The following is a 20,340-nucleotide window of genomic DNA, read 5'->3' on the forward strand; positions in this document are numbered from 1 at the left end:
TCGTTTGTCTGTTTGAGACAGGGTCTTACTATGTAGCCCTGACTGACTTGGGAATTTGCTTATGTAGACCAGGTTGGCTCTAAGCTCAAAAGAGATCCACTTGCCTCTGCCTCCATAGTAATAATTTATAAACAGTAGAGTATTCCAGCAATTAGAGAATTATATCAGAATTTAAATAGACCCAAGCTGAGGAACAAGTCCTACTAAAGTCAGGGAGGGAGGGAGAGAGAAATCAAATCAGGCATTTTCTGCCTCTTGATGAGGCAGACAACAGCACTGTCAGAAGCAGTTTTATGAAACAGAAGCAATCAAATTATAAGGTTTCTAGGACTAGGGATGTGTTGTGGATTTGGCTTAATGTCTGCATTATGGGTTCCCTTCTGATTTCCCTGCTACCACCAGGCAATTAGGGTGGACTAACTACTGCCATAGGGATGGAACTCAGTAACAGAGCACCGGTCTAAGATAGAAGGGCCCTGGGTTAGGAAAAGGCAAAACCAAAAACCAATAACCAGATAGAGCTTCTGATTTATAAACTGTAGAGATGATATACAACTGGTCTGCAATCAACAAAATCAAGAGAAGTACTTCTCAAACTACATATTTGATTGGTTCTCTGTTCTGTTAATCAACTGCAGTTGAGTACTTTTCTAAAACATACAAAAATGAAATATAAGTATGTAGACAAAAACTCAAATCTAATCAAAGAAATTACAAGGACACAAGAAACTCAATGTATGTATTTCATGTAATATCTACATTACATATAATCTTAGATGGGCAGTGGTGGCACACACCTTTAGCACTTTTAGCATTTAGGAGGCAGAGGCAGGTCAATCTCCATGAGTTCAAGGCCAGAGTGGTCTACAGATCAAGTTCCAGAACAGACAGGGCTACACACACAGAAACCCAGTCTTGAAAAACAAAAAACAAAACATTTAAGCCTATTGTCTGAGATATTAAGGGTCCAACTGAGTGCCTTATGGCATGTATTAGGCAAATGTTCTATCACTGAATCAAATGCAGCCCTGAAAAAATATTTTTAATTATATAAAGACCCATTATACAATCAAAATGTATGGAATTTATTTGGATCTGGGTTCAAACACAGTTTTGAAAAGAATAATGTATGCATCTATAACCCGAGAGGGTAGAGAAACAAGAGGATCCCACGGTTTGTTAGTCAGTCAAGGTGAGAAAGTGAGCTTTGGATTTAATGAAAGAACTATCTCAAAAACTAAAAGTGGAGGGGATAGAGACTGTTCTTCCAGAGGAAGCAGGTTTGATTCCCAGCACCCACATAGCAGCTCACAAATGTCCATAACTCTGGCTCCAGGGGATCTGACACCCTCTTCTGGCCTCTGGGGTCATGCAGACACACATTTTTTTTTTTTTCAAAATTAAAAAATAAATAAGTAGAGAACAATAAAGAAAAATATCTGATGCTGAATTTTCCACACATGCATTCCCCCTCCACCCCATCCCATGAAAAAGATCTGAATTGGACTTTTTGTTAAACAGGAATTTTTTTTTTGTTGTTGTTGTTGTTTTTTGCGACAGGGTTTCTCTGTATAGCCCTGGCTGTCCTGGAACTCACTCTGTAGACCAGGCTGGCCTCGAACTCAGAAATCCGCCTGCCTCTGCTCCCAAGTGCTGGGATTAAAGGCGTGCGCCACCACCACCCGGCAAAATATTTTTAAGTAAATTGAATTATGTCATTCTACCCATAAATGTTAGATCATAACCAGTGTAATTAAAAACATTCCAGCTGGGCAGTGGTGGCGCACGCCTTTAATCCCAGCACTTGGGAGGCAGAGGCAGGTGGATTTCTGAGTTCGAGGCCAGCCTGGTCTACAGAGTGAGTTCCAGGACAGCCAGGGCTACACAGAGAAACCCTGTCTTGAAAAACAAAACAAAACAAAATTATTATATAAATATATATATGTGAGTATGTGTACACATGAAGGTGCACATGTGAGTGTGCATGTGAAGGCCAGAAGACAACTTGTGGCGGTTAATTCTTTTACCATGAGGGTCCCAGGAATCAAACTCTGGCTCACTGGCAAGCAATTTTACTTGCTGAGCTACCTCAATGGCTAAGATTTATTTTTGGTAATGCACAAATGATATTGGAAGTAATTGTGGGTAAGATCTGGAGTTGAGTTGGAAATAGGTTGGTTAATCAGTATAAGCGTATGAAACTATGTTAATTAGTAAATGAACATAAATATCCTGCATGTCTTTTTATTGGCTGATAGGTTTTTGGAATCAAGTAATATAAAACTCTAGCTTTAAACCTGCAATGTTGCTGAGAATGACCTTGACCTACTGATCCTCCTGCCTACACTGCTTTTGAGTACTGGGTTTAAGGATATTAGCTAACATACTAGGTTTATGAGTGTGCTTGGGATTTGAAACCAAGGCTTTGTGCAAGCTATGCAAGTACTCTACTTACTGAGCTACATCCTTAATCCCCACTACATTTTAAAATGCTGATCTCAAAGGAGCATTCTGGAAAGGCAAGTTTCTATAACATCCTGTAACAGAGAAAGTAGTAAAAATCTAAAATTTTATAGCAAGATGGCTCAGTTAGTAAGGGCATCTGCCACCAGGCTTGATGACATGAATTTCATTCCTAGGAACCACATGTAAGCCATGATATAAACACACACACACACACACACACACACACACACACACACAAAAGTACTTCTTATAAAGACCAAATTGAATGTGACCTACTTTTGCTTTTGCTTTGGTGTCTACTGGTGAAATGACAGAAACATAAAATGAACATGCCCTTCACAACCACAGCAAGATTAAAGAAGGATAAACATACTTCAAGATTTTCTGGAAACATTAAGAACACTTTAAAAATAAAAAAAACCTCAACAAAAATCTTCTGCAACAAGAGTCTCATAAGAGAAAATGATTTGTGACATATAATTGTCTCTGTTGGTCATCAGAATGAAACAACCCCTTATCACTTTCATGGCTTAGTAGTACACTAACTTTCAAATCTTGACACATTAAGAAAGTAGTCTTTTCCCAGATAAGACTTTCCTACTAGGTGCTAAGAATAAACACCAACACTGCAGATAATGTCTAGGCTGACAAAGTCTAATGTGCAAGGTGACATTTTCCCCTTCACTTCCCTATTTTGTAATGTTGCTTGGCTGTGGTTAACTCTGAACAGAGTATGCAATTAGTTTGAAGGGCAGAGGGAAAAACAAGGTATAGTCTTCACTTAAAAAACATTTAAACCGGGCGGTGGTGGCGCACACCTTTAATCCCAGCACTTGGGAGGCAGAGGCAGGTGGATTTCTGAGTTCGAGGCCAGCCTGGTCTACAGAGTGAGCTCCAGGACAGCCAGGGCTATACAGAGAAACCCTGTCTCGAAAAACAAACAAACAAACAAAAATTAAAAATTATTATTTTATGTTTATGGGTATTTTTATCTATATGTATGTATGTGTACCATGAGCATGCCTGGTGCCATGGAGATCAGAAAAGGGTATTAGATTTCCTGGAACTGGAGTTAGATGGTTGTGGGCCACCATGTAGGTGGCTTAAACTCAAACTTGGGTCCTCTAGAAAAACAGCCAGTACTCTTAACCTCTGAGCCATTCCTCAAGCCCCAGATCTTCACTTTTTGTTGGCTGTGTAGCATAACCTTTTGTGCTATGATGGAATTTACCTGAAGTGACATTTTCTGAGTTGTTGCTTCTTTCTATCCATCCTTTTCCTATTATTAGTTATACGGACATGCTGAAGTATCAGAAATGAAAACAACTTCAGGTTAGCAGATATGTCCGATATAGTGACTGATCAGGAAAGATGGGGTCTAGAATCTGTTTAGAAAACATTCAGTTATTTTTTTTTGAGGCCTTTACAACTTCTTACACATTAAATTATTCAGACGTCTTAAAACCATATTTGGAAATCCATAAAATGTAGAAACTGTTCCGTATATCTAAACTAATACTTCCGTGATCTGACTGGTCCCTTCTATAAACAGAAATAAGAAGTTTTCCTAACACATATAAAAGTTAAACAGTATCTTACTCAAACTTACCTTGGCCAAACATCTTATTACACAGAAAAATTGAGCATATAAGAATCAGACCTATATACATGGATGGCTGAGACAAAGTAACACATCATGCTATTACTTTCAGTAACACATGAATTGCCAAATATTCTAAATCCCAATGTTGTAGAAAAGAGCCTTGTCTGTAACCAGAGACAAACAAGCCTTTACAAATCAACAGAAACACAACAGTGTTGAAATATACAGTAGGAACATTTATTTAAACGCTTCTAAAAGGTATTTTTCCATGCCTGATGATTTGATATAAAAATCAAACCCATCATATTTTCCCATCAGTTTCTCTACATCAAGGGCAATCAGAAATTTGTACAACATGAATATGTTTCTGAAACAAAAATTACAAATTAAATGATAACAAAAATACATAAATCAACTGGACCCTAAATGAATTTCTAATGAATTCTTTCCTCCTTTCCTCCATCACCTAGAGCTTCTTTCTTCAGTCTCATTCTGCTCCTTTTCCTTTCTTTGCTTGGCCATGAACTTCTGTTAAAAGCAATTTTCAATATGAAACATTTGTTAGATGTTGTTTGCTATGTGTGAAATCCTAAGTGTACTTCATTATATTTATTTTAATTTAAATTTAAATTTAAAATTGTGTCTTATTTACATTCATTCCTCACCCTAATCATCCTTCTGATATTCGATGTTATACCAGGCATTATGCTTGGGGCTTGGGGATTTAGTAGTAGATAAGAAAAATAATGCATTTTTCCAAGTGCTTACACTATAATGAAGGAACAAAAGAAAAGCAAAACTGAAATCACTGTAGGTTGTAGTAATTACTCTACAATTATAACAAGAAGAAAGGAGTAGTGTAGGGTGAAACCAAGTGTTAGAAGTCTTTGTTGAGCATGTGCCTATTCCTGGGTTCAATTCCTAGCACAACAAAATTAACATATTAACAGAACTATGTAAAGTTGATCTTTTTGTGGATGTAGGATCAAATTTGCTTTCTTTTCTTTAATTTTGGTTTTGTGAGACAGATTACTCTATATAGCCCTGGCTGTCTTGAATTCACTATATAGATCAGGCTGTCTTTGAACTCAAGAGATCTGCCTGCCTTTGCCTGATTTTGCCTGCCAAGTACTGAACCTGGAGGTCTGTGCCAACACAGTTGGCTTTTGGAACTTGCTTTTATAAGCAAAGGCCCTTCTTCATAGCTAATATTTGAGTAGAGACCAAAAGATAGGAAAAAGTAGCCACAAAACAAGTTTGGAAGGGGTACAGGATTAGTAATTAAGGGAATGGCATAATGGCATCTGAGGTGTCAGGTACAAGGAAGGAAAGAGTAACAAGGCAGAGTTAAAGACACAGATGAGGAAGGTTATGCAGTCTCACAGAGCCATAGTCAGTGAGGATATGATTCCAAGTGCCACATGAAGCAGTTACAAGATTTTAACTAAACTTGTGTTTTAAAGACAAGGTTCCCTGACTACCCTTGAACTCTATGGGTAGATCATTCTCAAACTCAAGATATCCACCTGCCTCTACCACCAGAGTAATAGGATTAAAGGTGTATGACACCACATCTGGCCCCGGTTTTAAAGATTTCAAATGAGAAAAAAAAGAGTAAGATATAATAGGTTTAAAAGCATAAGGAGAATAGTAAGTTTAATAAAATGTGTGAGAGGTTAGACCTAGAATTAAACAAAGGTGGGTGAAACTCTAGGCCCAAGGTCTGTTACTAACAAGCTTGGCTTTAAAAGTTCAATACACAGAATATATGAAACAACCATGACTAAGACTAACTCTCTAGAGCAGCAGCTTCTCAAAACATACACAACAAAAAAGAAACTAACATTTTTCTTTTGACTAAAAATTGAGAAATGTTAATATGTTACAGGGATTTGCAAGAAACCATCAGGATAAGCAGAGTCTTATAGTATAAAGGAAGTCCACAAGATACTACTGGCTTACACAGTCTGTTCTAGACAATGATAGTGCTCCAGGAAAAAGATCAGGGTGAGAGACCACAGCAACATACAATGACACAGAAAAACATGGATTTTTCAACTTAGGAACAATGAACTGGGATAAATACCCAAGTTCTCACGCAGAAATATATATGTTGGGTAGACTCATTTTAAATCAAAAGATGGTGACAACACTTGAAGATTTTTATGTGTTACCTCTGTATTTTGTTTATGACGTGTGCTCTTGCAGTGATTTGCCATTGCTTTTTCACCTGAGTAGAAGAGGGAGCAAATTGGACAGAAAAATCCAGCTTTTGGAACAAGAAAGTCCAAATCTAGAAGACAGGAAGAAAGACAAAGAGAAAACGGTGTGTCAATCAATCACTTTATCCAAATCTGGCAAGCACATTTAACACACAGTACAACCCCTACCCACCCACCCTCCCACACACAGAGAGAGCACACACTTCTGTATTTTAGGACAGCAATGAAGTCACAAAACACTGTTTTATTTTATATAAGGATCTTGAACCCAGGGCACTCTACTACTTAGCTCTATCTCCCAGCAGTTTAAAACACCAAGAAAGGTTAACCTGCTCACTTTTGACTTTACAGGTATAAGAAAAACATGTCATTCTTTACTTTACCTCCAGGGACATCAGAAGTCATTGATTTGCCTACAAAAGAGTCTTCAGTCTTCCTGCGTTTTTCATCAGGTTCTGAATCCTTTAATTCAGCTTCATCAACTAAAGTCATTAAAAATTCAAGGAAAAACATGAAGTTATTTAAAATAGATGTATTTGTCAAATTAACACTGGATAGTCTCTAATTTCCAAAACTAACTTAAAACTCATTGAACTATGCCTTAGTTAATGACTCCTTGATCCAAGAAGCAAGTGAGTAAATATCGATATATTCAATGGATGTAGGAGAAATAAGGCTAAAGCCTCTGCAAAATTTTATTGGTATAGCTCCAGAAAGGATAAGGGTGACAGACAATCATTATTATTTTTAGTTAAATTAGGAAACAGTGAGTTTCATAATATCTTTGTAATCTGCATCATTGTATTTCAATTGTACTTGCCCCTTCTTTCTCCCACACTATAGTCCTGTTAAATCTAAATTCTGCATAAAAGAAACACAATCCTTTCCTCAACCTCCATCACTTTCTCTTGTTCCCCCTTTCCTTTAGCACTTCACAGTCCTTTCAAGAATCTAGTTCTGTAGACTTGGCAGGAGTCAATTTTAATTTGTATATTCCAAATTGGAGGGAAAGTATGCGATTAATGGAAATATGAACGAGCAAAGAGTAATTCTGTCTTAAAATCATTTCCACCCAGAAACTTTTGTCAAATCTTAAAAAGTCTATTGAGGATTTCTTGACTTGATGGTCAAACAACTCATTCTCTCTGCCTCTGATCTCTTCTTATTTTCTTTACTAAAGTAATAAATTTTAACTTATTTATTACCTTATCTGTTCCTGCTACTCCAAAGGCACATGCGCGTTAATAATGGATTGATTATACACTATTTATTATATTATATAAAAGCTATATAATAACCAAGAGTAGACTAAAATAAATCATTTAAGTTTAAAATTGAGTTGGAAATGACTTTCTAAAGATATTAGGTCTTTTGAGCAAATTAATGGAAAAACAATTATTAAATGAATCATAAATAAATAAACTCTCCTATAGTATTCAGTTGAGAAGAGGCAATTCTAAGCAAGCTGGTATCAAAGCTGACCTAACATACCAAAAATCTTTGACACAAAAACAAAACAAACAAACAAACAAAAAAAAACAAAACAAACACCTATGGAACTCATATTAGGAGCTACTGGTGAGATGCAACTATTAACTACAGCTTAGTGTAAAAATGTGTTACAGAAAAGTAGACGGGATACCAGTTTGGTCATGAGACATGATAAGCAGTAACAAACAATGCCGAGAACTCAAGACATTTTAAAAATGTCTGGATCAGTGGTTCTCAACTTTCCTACTGCTGTGCTCCTTTAACATAGTTCCTCATGTTGTGGTGACCCCAACCATAAAATTACTTTTGTTGCTACTTCATAACTATAATCTTGCTACTGTTATGAATCGTAATCTAAATATTTTTTGATGACAGAGGTTTGCCACAGAGATAATGACCCACAGGTTGAAAAATCACTATTCTAGATGCTGTATTTTGTTGCTAGGGGTATTCTAAAGCCAACACTGATTTTTTTCCCCTAATGATAGAAAGTTTGTTGTAGTTTACATGTAAGGAGTCAATAAAGGTAAAACTCAAGGTGGCCATCAGAGAAGATTCATTTTCTTTGGTAAATAGAAAAAAAAGCAGTGAGGAGTTAGCTAGGTAATGGAAAAGGAAATGGTATCATCACTGGTTAGTAAATAAAATAAATAGGTATTTAATAGACTGTAGAGAAGGCAAGGAGGGTAGAAGGATCAAATTCTTCAAAGAACTTTTCCTCATACCAGAGAGTAGACAGTACTACAAAGAAGATGTTAAAGAGATATTGTCATACTAGAAGATGCTTTCCTTTACCTTTCCTAATCAATAAATCCTTTGAAATCAGGAATGACGTTAGTATTTTCCTGCCAAAAACAGGAAGGATATTGGACACAATGACATATTAAATACAATGGCAAGTTATCCGTTGGTGACAATGTTTATGTTCCTTATTTGTATCAACTTAAATATTATTAACAGTGTTTAAGCATTCTGTTGTTTATTTTACTGGCTATCTAGTTACTTCTGGAAGCAACCATAAGCAACAGATTATTGGTCCCTGATGCTGAGTAATTTCCACAATTTTTTTTGTTTGTTTTAGTACTACTGTACTCTCTACATTATAAAGAAAGAAGTTTACAAGGCTCTTCTAAGCCTGCCTGCTGCCTTTCTAGTTCCTTGCCTGGTTATGTGTGAAAGCTCTATCATGATCCCATGTTGTGTTTTTCTCCCCCACCGGAATAGGCACTTTACCTCCTTCACTCATTTGGAAGGCCTCTTCGCCTTTTGCTGGTTCTGCCACTTTTTGTGAGGGTGATGCTTTCCCAATTCTAACTCTCTTCAATGGCGTTTTAGCTTTAAAAAGAAAGCCTAATTTATTGCTTCATTAACAGTATTTAAATTGCTTTAAATTTAACATATTAAACTATCTAGAAATTCTAACATTTGTTGCAAAAAAAAATAACTAAATTTGGGGAGACTGCCCTTTTGTTTCTGGGACAGGGACTTTCTTATGTAGCTGAAGCTAAGTGCTAGATTATAGGCATGTGACAGCACACATGGCAGGGAAACTTACTACTAAATAAAAATCTATGTTAAAAAGCAGTTTAGTTAGAATAACATCTTATGTTTCCATTTGTGTTCTGAACAATTATTCCTTCCTATGCTTTTCACGGGATGGCTTTATACTTTTCCCTGAATTGTTGCCAATCCAAGGAGATGTTCCTGATATGCCATTCTTAGTTAAAATTTTCAAGGTTTTCTCTTATTTTTTTCTTTTCCTTTTTAAACAGGGTTTGTCTATATAACAGCCCTTGCTGTCCTGAAACTAACTCTATAGACTAGGCTGGCCTTGAACTCAGAGGTCCACCTGCCTCTGCCTCCTGACTGCTGAGATTAAAGGCCCACATTATCTGGCTTATTTTTTTTTAAACCTTTACAAAGTAGACATTTATTAACACATTAAATAGTTTCATCTAAGGAAACAAAATAAACTACCATCTGAATTCCTTCTCATCAAGGTGACTTTATAGTATGCCAACTGGGTTCAAAGTTTTCTAAATGGAAATTAATTTTCTCTCTCTCATATCCTGCAAGCAAGCAAGCTGCTCTACTATGCCATACCGTCAAAATATTACACTATGTCAAGTGTGGTGACTCACTTGTAACCTTGACACTTGGGAGGGAAGAATATCCTGAGTTCAAGTCTATATTTTGAGTTCTAGGCCAACATGAGCTACAGAGTCAGATCTCATCTCAAATGACCAAAGTCTGGCAGGTGTGGTTATTCACACCTTTAACTCCAGTACCCAGGAAGCAGAAGCAGAGATAGGCTGATCTCTGTGAGTTCAAAGCTGCCTGGTCTACATATGGATTTCTAGGTCAGAAAGGTTCACACAGTGAGACTCTGACTTTAAAAAAAAAATTTTTTTTTGAACAATACCCCAATGATTTGCCCTTCTGCTTGTTCTAAACATAAGTTTAAGCCAGAAGTGAGAGGCACTGTAATGTGAACACTGTTACCCTCTTTAAAAGCTTTTCCCCATCCATAACACACTGTGTTCACTGAAGCTCTACACTGGCTACTTCACTTTGTCTCCCGGTTTTGACATCCTTTCTTGAGGTATAACAACATGGGACAGCCTGTGCTCTGTAAACTAAATGTGTGCAACCTGTACCTTGCTTCTGGGGAAAACTTATAGAACACCAACAGGATGACATTATTCCTACTGTGGCATTGTGTTCACACCAGTTTTAAATGTAATCTCATGAAACAGAAAAAAAAAAAATGAACACTTTCAAGTATCTACCTGCCAAATGTCTTTCAGTCATGGTTTTCAGATCTTTTTGTGTAACAGTCTTACTTCCTGGACCTACTTGGGAGAAAGAATCAAGCTTTGTCTTCTTTGTGTCCAAAGGTCTCCTCTTTCTATTTCCTTTTTTATCTGTATGGTGCTCAGTTTTGCCTTGTGCTAACTCAACTTTTGAATCATTGTCTCCATCCTCTTCATCTCCAACTTCATCCACGGTAACAAAATTCAACTCTTCTTTAAGGTTGTTAAAATCAGCCAGAGAGTCTTCATCCTCTTCAGTTACTTCATCCAGAGTCATTAAGTGAAAATCACTGCTGTCATCCTGTATTTCATCTACAGTAACTAAAGTAGAAGGGTCTTCAGGCATCTGGGAAGAAATGAACCCAATAGAATCCCTTTTATCTCTTTTAGTATTCAAAGTAGCAAAAGTTATGTCTGCTGACTCTTCTACTTCTCCAATTTCATCCACAGTTACCAAGCGTTCCTGTTGAAGATCTTGTTCTTCAGCCATGGACAGGACAGTGACATCTTTAGATGCACTATGAGGAATGCAATCATCCTGGTCAATTAGTTCATCTAAGGTAAAAAGGGAGTTAAAATTTTTTACCATTTCTTCCATATTGAGCTCTTCTTCAATGACTTCATCCACAGTCACTAGAGCTTGCATGGCTGAATCTTCTTCCTCCCCTATTTCATCTAATGTTACAAAGGACAATTCTCCCTCAACACTGTGAGGAACAGAAGTTTTCCCCTTTTTCTTTTTTAAGTTAAGTTCAGGGGAAGGAGAAATTTTGAGTGCTTTCTTTCTCTTTCCTTTTAATGGATTCTGCTTAGCTTGAGAAGGATTTACTTCTTCTATGACTTCATCCACAGTAACAAATTCATCCAAATTAAATGTAAATAATGGTTCCTGTTGGAGAGTTAAGAATCAGTACTGTGAACTATGACTGACCACTGGCTAGTCACAGTAAACATATGCAGATGACCTGTGAGAATTTCACTGTAAAGACATTTCCTAATACTAAAATAAAATTAATGCTGTATTTTAAAAAGTTCCAAATAAGGCTAGAAAGATGGCTAAGTGGATAAAAGTGCCTGGCACCAAGTGCAACACTTGAGTTTAATACCCAGGACTAATGGTATAAGGAGAGAAGTGACTCATACAAATTGTCCTCTAACCTCCATGTATGTAAGAGCATATACATTCAAGAATATACATATACAGCACACAATTTTAAAAGTAATAATTTACAATTTAAAACATTTGAAACATTTGTCAAAACAATTGTCATACAAAGAATCTACTCTCCCATATTTAAGAATCTAGCAAATGTTCATTTACTAGACTCCTAAAAGTATCCCAAACAAAAATAAAAAGCAAATAGTTAACTCTATCAATTAATTTATATGTATTTTAAGTTTATACAATACTAAGAAAGTTTGAAGTTTATATTGAAAAAATTCTGAGATTATTAAGACTTCATAACTAATACAATTGTATTTGAAAACATTATTTTAAAATTGGTAACATAGTAAAGAAATTTCTAGCAGGCTTCTGCATTTAGTCTGTTAATCAACCAAAGCTAGCACACAGAGTATATAAAACTGTTAAGTCTACCACAGCAATACCACCAAAGAATTAGTGGCAAGATAGAACACAAAGCATTTCATTCCTATCCTATGCTCTATACCTTTCACTCTTAACACCCACGCTAACCATAAAAAGGTGTGGCAAGTGTATTAGACGGATGGGTGTTGCTGTGGAAGAATGGATATAGAGAATGTGAATATTCTCATTTTACCTCTTTCGATTTGGAACTTCTATCAGTAGTACTTTTAGAATTCTTAGTGTTCTGCAAAGCCAACGCCTAAAATATTAAGAAATACAGAAAAAAGAATTTATACCCAGGTTATTAATGCTCTTTAAGAAAAAAGAAAAAACTTAATTAGCAAATATCAAAATATGGCCAATTATGCAAACATTTTTAACAAATATACAAAACTAAATCAATAATCATTTAATGGTATATACAGTCTCTAAAAGCTATAGCTAAATTCAGTTTCTAAGATCCTTTTTCCACTTTGCCCACAATGTCTAAGTTTAGGCAATTAGTGAACTGATAAAGGAAGTCTCAATTTCAGAGGAACAAGAATGCCAAATGATCATCCTAGGAGCCACTGCAGACCCATCCTTCAAATCACAGTTATGGTTCTGACCAAAGTTTAATTCAGCTACTTTTGTGACCATGTAATACTTTCCAAGTGTGTGAGTAAATGGGAACTTTGAGCTCAATACTCCAAATGTCTACTGGTTTTATCAATGGAATTGTTTCAGACAGGGAAACAGGAGCTTGGGGCTAGAGTGAAGAGATGAAAACATGAACCAAAACTACACTTCTTACTTTACAGCTACAGCGCTATGTACTTCAAAGGTACACCGAGCCATTCTTCTACTCTCCTCACCTTATTGTTGCTGTCATCCCGTTTCATGATGGGAGGTTTAGTCTCTGTTTCCTGAGACTGTTTTGCTATGTCCTTGTAATCCACTTTAGAATCTTTGCACTGAAGGGCTGAGATCCTTCCACTGCACCCTCTGTTAACACCAATCTGAGTGGGTTTGGATTTACTGTTGCTTTCTGCCAAGCCTGATCTGGTATTTTTAAGCAGACCAAATTCCTTGGCTGAAACTTTCTTTTCAGCATTTACTTGTTCTCTAAGCACAGGTTTTGGAAAGATGTTCTGACTTTCAGTTTTTGAAGGTGTACTTTTTGCTTTAGGAGAAGAGATCACAGTAGCCTTGATGCTTGACTTACTACTATATACATTTGATACAGTCAGCACACTAGTTTTACCAGTTTCATCAGGCTTACTGGTCTGATCTGCTTCTTTAGATAGGTCTGCCTTGATTACAGCACTTTCAACTGGCTTTTCTCGTATTGCTGCTATAATCTTCTCCAATTTTTCTGCAAACATGTTAGCTTCATTCTTCTCAGTCTTCTCTGTTTTTACTTGTAAATCCATTCTGGTCTCCTTAGCATTAAATTCATTTTCCTCCTTTTCATCCACGCTACCTTTTTCAGCAATATCCTTTTTGCTCACAACCTTCTCATCTTCAGTGTAACTTCCTGGTACTTGAGTTACAATACAAGCAGATGGCAGTACTTCTGAAACAGTTTCGTGTTTATCAACTTCAGCTATGGCTTCTATCATAGGCTGTGCAATTCCAGAAAATATATCTTCTGTTTCAGATGGAGACTCTTCCAGAATTCCCTTGATGCTCCTTTCTTCTATGAAGACACTGTCAGATACTGATAATTCTGTTTCAGGGTTTGTAACTTCTGCCTCTTCCTTTTCAAAGTCACTGGTGTACATCTGCTGGTTTAAAGTAGACTCATCTATATTTTCACTTAATAACTCAATATTGGCTGGAGTGGATGCTACAAGAGGAATTTCTATGCTGACCTCTGCTCCTTGAGCTTCAAGTTCTAGTGTTTGAATTGCAAAGTCAGACTCACACAATGCTTGTTTGGGTTCTTCCTTACCAAGTTCTTCCTGATGCACTGAAGTTTCTGTTCCAATATTGGAAGTAGTTTCTTCTTCAACCTCACTAGGTTTAACAGAGGGACTATCAGCTGCTGTTTGTACCTCACTTTCATCAACAGGACTGTTTTTCAAGTCAGGGCTAAAAGTACTTAAAAACAAACAAAAAGAACACAAAACAAACAAAAATCAAACTATGATGAGAATTCAATCATTGTAAATAACCCTGTTGATGGCAACTGTACAGAATTCAGCCAATCAGCATTAAAGTGGCTAAGATGTTCTGATGGAAATACACAAGGTGAACAAGAGAGCTTCTATCTTTTTAATTCAAAGGAAACAATAGAAAAACTAGGATTGTTGGTATCTTCCTTTTACTTGTATAAGTTAACAATTTTTCACTCTTGTATCAAGTTTGTACCTGAAAAGACTGAACAAAAATTTGAGACATCTTAAATTATTACTAGGCCCTATACTCACGATATGGGTAGATAAACAAAGTGGGTAGTTTGACAACAAAGCTAGCGACCCATAACATGTAAACATAAATTGGATATTGAACTTCCATAAAAACATGAAACTGGCATGGAGGGAAATGCCACTTAACCATTTTATCTCCTTTTTGAATGTAAAAGACCTACTTTAAATTTTCTAAAAAATATACTTATGAATGATAACATTTAAAAGATACCTTTCTTTAGAATTACCTAGGTAGCTTTTGGAGATTTAAAATTATAAGTAAAACTGTTAGAACCACCTAAACATGGACATACACTCTTACTACAAACCAGTCATTCAGCTGTCATATGTTTTGATTATCTAGATGAACTAGAGAAAATGCATGGCCAATTGTAAAAGGGCCATGTCTAACACAGTCATAAAGTATACTCATGTAATTTTGTTAGATAGAAGTGGTGAGTTAGAGAAAGAAATGAGAAAGGGATCACACATTACAATATAGTTAGTATTAACTCTTTTTTTCAGAGGATAGCCACATATGCTTTACTTCATAATACTAGATAATGTCTATCTCTATCCTGAGATGTTACTTTTATTTCAGAGATTTTGAAAAGGCACTATCTGCTGTAAGCTTATAAACAAACATACTGTTCCCTATAAAGCATGAGAAGTTTAAGATGAACATTTAGTATATTCAAATGCTCCCATCTTAAATTATTGATATCTCTAACACTGGAGATACCAAGGGCTTGATATTTGCTGTTGAAAACTCTTGGAACTAGAGTAGAATCTGTGGTCAAGCACAAGTGTGACAGAGAAACAACTGTGACATTCATAGTTACATGGATATTCCTCAAAGTACAAACTTTTTGAAATTACAATATTCAAATCAGTAATAAAGAATAAACTCAAATTCCTGCCTCATTAGTGAGCTATATATCCTAACAATTTATAAACTGAACTATATTGAAACATTTACGAATCAGAACCAACATGAAATTTTTTTAAAAATATCATCTGAAAGATATAACAAGGCTTTCTTGATTACCATATTTAAGGTATATAAAAAGTTATTATCATTCATACAAACATTAACTACACAGTTCCACATTTGAAACACAGGTCTGTTTGTAAAGAAGGTTCAATTACATATTTTGCTTCTGAGATGATCATTTAAAAGTTTGTTTTTATTTATTTATCTCTCTGTATGTGTGTGTGCACACGTGCCTGTGTGGGTTTATGTGCACTGTGTGAGTGCAGGAATCCTGGAATTCTTGGAAGCCAGAGGAAGGCACTGAACCTTTGGAGATGGAACTGTTGTGAGCCTCATGTGGGTGTGAGAAACTGAACTTGGGTTCTCCAAAAGAGCAAGTACTATTAACTGTTAAGCCATCTCTCCAGCACCAAAGTGTAAATCTTTAAGAATTAAAGTGTTTTCTACATAGACATTATTTTAACAAAAGTTGAGTATCTGTTCACTAGCTATAATGAAAAAAAGTTTCAATGTTGATGATCAATTTAGTTTGGAATGCCAGTGAGATGTCAAATAAATGACATAATTAAGACCACAGTTATAAGGACCATTTTGTCTGCTTGTTTTTGTTTTTAAGGAATGAAAGGAAAACAGTCACATTCAGATATACACACATACACACACAAATATATCCAGGAAGGCAATTAATCAGTACAGTGATCCTACTCCCCGACTGCACCAATTCAGAATTTCCCTAAAAGGAATACTATAAAAGCTAGACATGAGTTAAGGATGGCACCATAATGCACATATCTCAAAATATTTTAGGATAAGCTTTAAGAGAGAAAATTAATTTGAGAGTTTCACTAGGTATTTCACAGCATCCTCATTTAAAGTCATAATCAAATGACACATAAATAGGATATGTATGGGTAGGATTAATGAAGGCTAATGTAAATTATTACTAAACTATAAATGTGAAATTTTCTCTAAGTAATCTGTGATGAGAGTTCTCATTAATGAGAAACAAAAAGAATTATACCTTAAGGTAAACTGGCAACCACATTTACTTATAAAAAGACTCAACATTTAAAACAAATAACACCAGCTCCCCCAACCCCACTTTTTTTTTTTAGGCAGGGGGGTGGGGGGTATAAGTTTACTCCAAAAGTAATGTTAAATGCTCTGGCCATATCCTACATTTTATATACACATATCTTTCTCTCTGTAATACATGTCAGAAAAAAAATAACTTGGAGGAAAAAAATCAATTTAAGAAGACCAGAAACTTTCTGTAAACATATCAATATTTTGAGTTTTTAAAAGAACCAAAACCAATAAAAATCAGACAATAACCAACTGTTTCTGATTAAAACAAGTCTTTGCAGATTAAAAAAAAAATTACAAAGAGCCGGGCAGTGGTGGCGCACGCCTGTAATCCCAGCACTTGGGAGGCAGAGGCAGGCGGATTTCTGAGTTCGAGGCCAGCCTGCTCTACAGAGTGAGTTCTAGGACAGCCAGGGCTATAAAGAGAAACCCTGTCTCGAAAAACCAAAAAAATAAAAAAATAAAAAAAAAATTACAAAACAGAATACACAAAAATGAATTTTTTTTGGGGGGAGGGAAATCTATTTGTTGCAACACACAGAGCAAACTGTAGGTCTGTCCATATGACCATGTGTTGTGGCATTGTAATTTATTAAGCTTTCTGTGGACTTACATATAACTATTACTGGTTTGAGGATAGACTTTTTTATTTTTTTTGACAAATATGTGGTGACAAACACACAGCAACCTAGAAATGGGGCTTATGAGTTACCAATGTATTTTAATATGCTCATGATCATTTTAACAACCCAAAATAGCCTGATACATATATAACACTAGTTAACAAGAAAAAACTTTATAAGGCATTGTTTGCAAAGTATCAAATAATTACTTTCCTATTTAAACATTTTCAAATTATTATTTAAACTTATAAGATTTTAAAACACCATGGCTAAGACAAATGTTTAGAGTCAGTAGTTTGAAGAGGCTCTGAAAAGTAAGCTTCATTAGTGGATACAAAGTAGTATTTTTTTGATAAATATTCCCATTCTATACTTTAAAACAATCTAAAATTGTGCCAACTTAAAAAAATACATTGAACATTATATTTTTATTTTAAGCTAATGAAATTTTAAAATTGAAAATATTAAACCGTATTTAGCTATTTTGGAACAGAATAGTCTAGTAAAAAGCATGTCATACTTATCATGGATTGAACTACTCAGAATGGTTTACAAACCATAAAGAAACAACATTTTTATACGTGATTCAAATGGGTTATATATGCAGTTTCTCTAAATAGCCGATAAATACCTGAATCAGTTTAAATATAGCCATCAGCCAAAACAATCGCTAACGCCAAACAGAACCCAAAAGTAAAAGGACAACAAGCATACACATAAACAAAAGAAACAAGTAGGAACTTTCTGCACATAATAGTTACTGTAAGATACAGAAATAGTGAAACAACACACAAAAATGAAGGAAACAACTTAAAGCAACATACCTTTCTTTTCCTAGTTCTGGATCATTCTTCATTTGAACCTACAATATAATTCACATTTTATTAGAAGTTATTCTAGTGGATCTTTAGTATTTAGTAAAATATAGATAACAAAAGTAAAAAGAATAGGCTACCTCTTTAAAAAAAAAGTTTTCTGTATCTACATAATTTGTATTCCAGAAAATTTTTTTCTTATTAAAACCTGCTGCAAGTTTACAAAGAGTAAGTCAATTACCATTTATGAGATAGCGACAGATATGACAAACTTTCATAAAATCTAAAAGCCTGAAAATAACATCTTTTACTTAGAATGAAACCAATAAACACGACATAAACACATTCCTTGCAGATTTACTTTTAAAGATTTATATTTATAAGGAAAACTTTTTATAAAGCATCCCACTAAATTGGGCATATTATATTGCAGGCCTATAATCCTAGCTTCTTGGAAGGTATGAATTCAGGAACTTAAGACCAGCCTAGGCAACTTAAGGTAAATCTTCAAAACAACAATATAAAGACCCCTTACTTAAACATTGTGAAGTGGAGCTGAGAAGATGGTTAAGTTAAAAAAGTGTTCGTCATGCAAATATGAGGATGTGAATCCACACTCCCAGCACAAATCTGAAAAAATGGGGAGCATAACATGCTTATAATCTCAGTGTTGGGGGTAGGGGGTGGATAAACACAGTAATACTCCTGGGTCTTGTTGTCTAGCTTGTCAGTCTAACTCCGACAGTGAGCTATAGCTCAGTGAAACAACTTATGTCAAAAAAGAAGATGGAAAAGTAATTGAAAGAGAAACGCAATATCTACCTCTAGCTTCTACACAGATGTATACACATAAACACATACAGCTACAAAGGCTATAGCAATAATGCTTTTAAATATTATCTGACCCCTTCCCCCAAGCAATGTAATGGAGAACCAAAACAAAGGGCTCAATACGCTGTTTAAAAAGCTACAGCTAATACTTTAAAAAAAATGTTGCCGGGACAGTAGGAAGATAGAGGAAGTCAATCTGGAAGAAGTTAAGAGAAGAAATAATGTGAAAGTGATCAAAACACACTTATGAAATTCTAAAGGATTAACAACATTAATCTTTTTAATAGTTTTTAGATTTTAAAAGAACTCACTTGAATGATTTTCACAGTAGGACAATTGATACCTCTTAGAAGTTCTTTTAAAATTTTGTGTTTCTATATTCAAGTGAGTGGAGGTAAGAGAATAATGTTAGAGAACAACTCGAATGGGAATACAACCCAGGGTGTACTGAACTCAAGTTTTAGGAATAAAGTCCCTTTACTGAGCAAGCTTGCTGGCCTAGAAATTCTTCCACCAACAGAAATATACTAAGGCCTTTGCCACTGCCCGTCTGCATAAAAATATCTTCTTCCTATATTTATACAGCTTTCTTCCAATTTCCTTCAAATCTTCCAAATGATTTTTCTGCAGGGGGTTATAACTTACCATTTTAATATACAGAATTCCCTCACTTGTGTCTGTCTCTTTATATGAAGAATTGGGAGGGTTAAAGGCAGGATTTCATGTAGTCCAGGCTAACCTTGAACTAATACTATTCCCTTGTAAGTGTTGGAACTACAGGTATGTGTTACCATATCTGACTTTAATTCTTTTTATCTTGATGTGTCTTCACAGTACTTTTTGTCATCTGAAATTTTATTACCTGATATATTAATTATACACATATTTGTATGTGTATACATATATATTTTTCCTCAGTTAATTCAAGAATTTAGAAAGATTAGCAAAAAGCATAGAAACTAAATATAAGGTTCTATTATTTACCACTGCTATTGAAACACAATGGAACTACTAAAAACAAACAAACAAATAAACAAACAAACAAACAAACAAAAAACCCACAAATCTGAATTTGATTTCTTTTTTGGTTTTTCAAGTCACAGTTTCTCTGTGCAATCAGCCCTGGCTATCCTGGAACTTACTGTATAACAAAGACTGCGTCTGCCTCCCAAATGCTGGACTTAAAGGTGTGAGTCACCACACTTGGCCTTGATCTCTTTTAAAGATGTATATATATATTACTTTTCCACTTATATTCTACTAGGCAGCTACATAAACTAAGAACATACTAAAATTTGCTTTCTTATACAATACACTTTCTGATAAACATAATAACACAAACAAAATTATTTCCTTTCAGAAAATAATGGACCAAAAATAGCACCTGCTTCTACAGATAATCACAGTAGCTCTGCCAA

The 20,340-nt window shown here is 35.3% G+C and overlaps 1 protein-coding gene across 7 annotated transcripts in view; it reads right to left on the bottom strand.

The window, feature by feature from the left end:
• Window positions 1-4,284: 4,284 nt before the first annotated feature.
• Znf638 (zinc finger protein 638) overlaps window positions 4,285-20,340 on the bottom strand; it is a 71,894-nt gene continuing 55,838 nt past the window's right edge. For 4 of the 7 annotated variants that reach the window (XM_028762286.1, XM_028762287.1, XM_028762284.1 and 1 more), the window contains 8 exons: window positions 18,101-18,138; window positions 13,038-14,265; window positions 12,377-12,442; window positions 10,572-11,484; window positions 9,016-9,117; window positions 6,675-6,773; window positions 6,244-6,362; window positions 4,285-4,597 (listed from right to left, as the gene is read on the bottom strand). In XM_028762286.1, the coding sequence (XP_028618119.1) occupies window positions 4,532-4,597; window positions 6,244-6,362; window positions 6,675-6,773; window positions 9,016-9,117; window positions 10,572-11,484; window positions 12,377-12,442; window positions 13,038-14,265; window positions 18,101-18,138 (2,631 nt within the window). In that variant the 3' untranslated portion in view covers window positions 4,285-4,531. Of the gene's footprint in view, window positions 4,598-6,243; window positions 6,363-6,674; window positions 6,774-8,577; window positions 9,118-10,571; window positions 11,485-12,376; window positions 12,443-13,037; window positions 14,266-18,100; window positions 18,139-20,340 lie in introns of those variants that run through there. The other 3 variants (XM_028762288.1, XM_028762285.1, XR_003710698.1) reach the window with 2 other exon arrangements.

Source organism: Grammomys surdaster, unplaced genomic scaffold (assembly GCF_004785775.1).
Source record: "Grammomys surdaster isolate TR1022 unplaced genomic scaffold, NIH_TR_1.0 133, whole genome shotgun sequence".
Lineage (NCBI taxonomy): Eukaryota > Metazoa > Chordata > Mammalia > Rodentia > Muridae > Grammomys > Grammomys surdaster.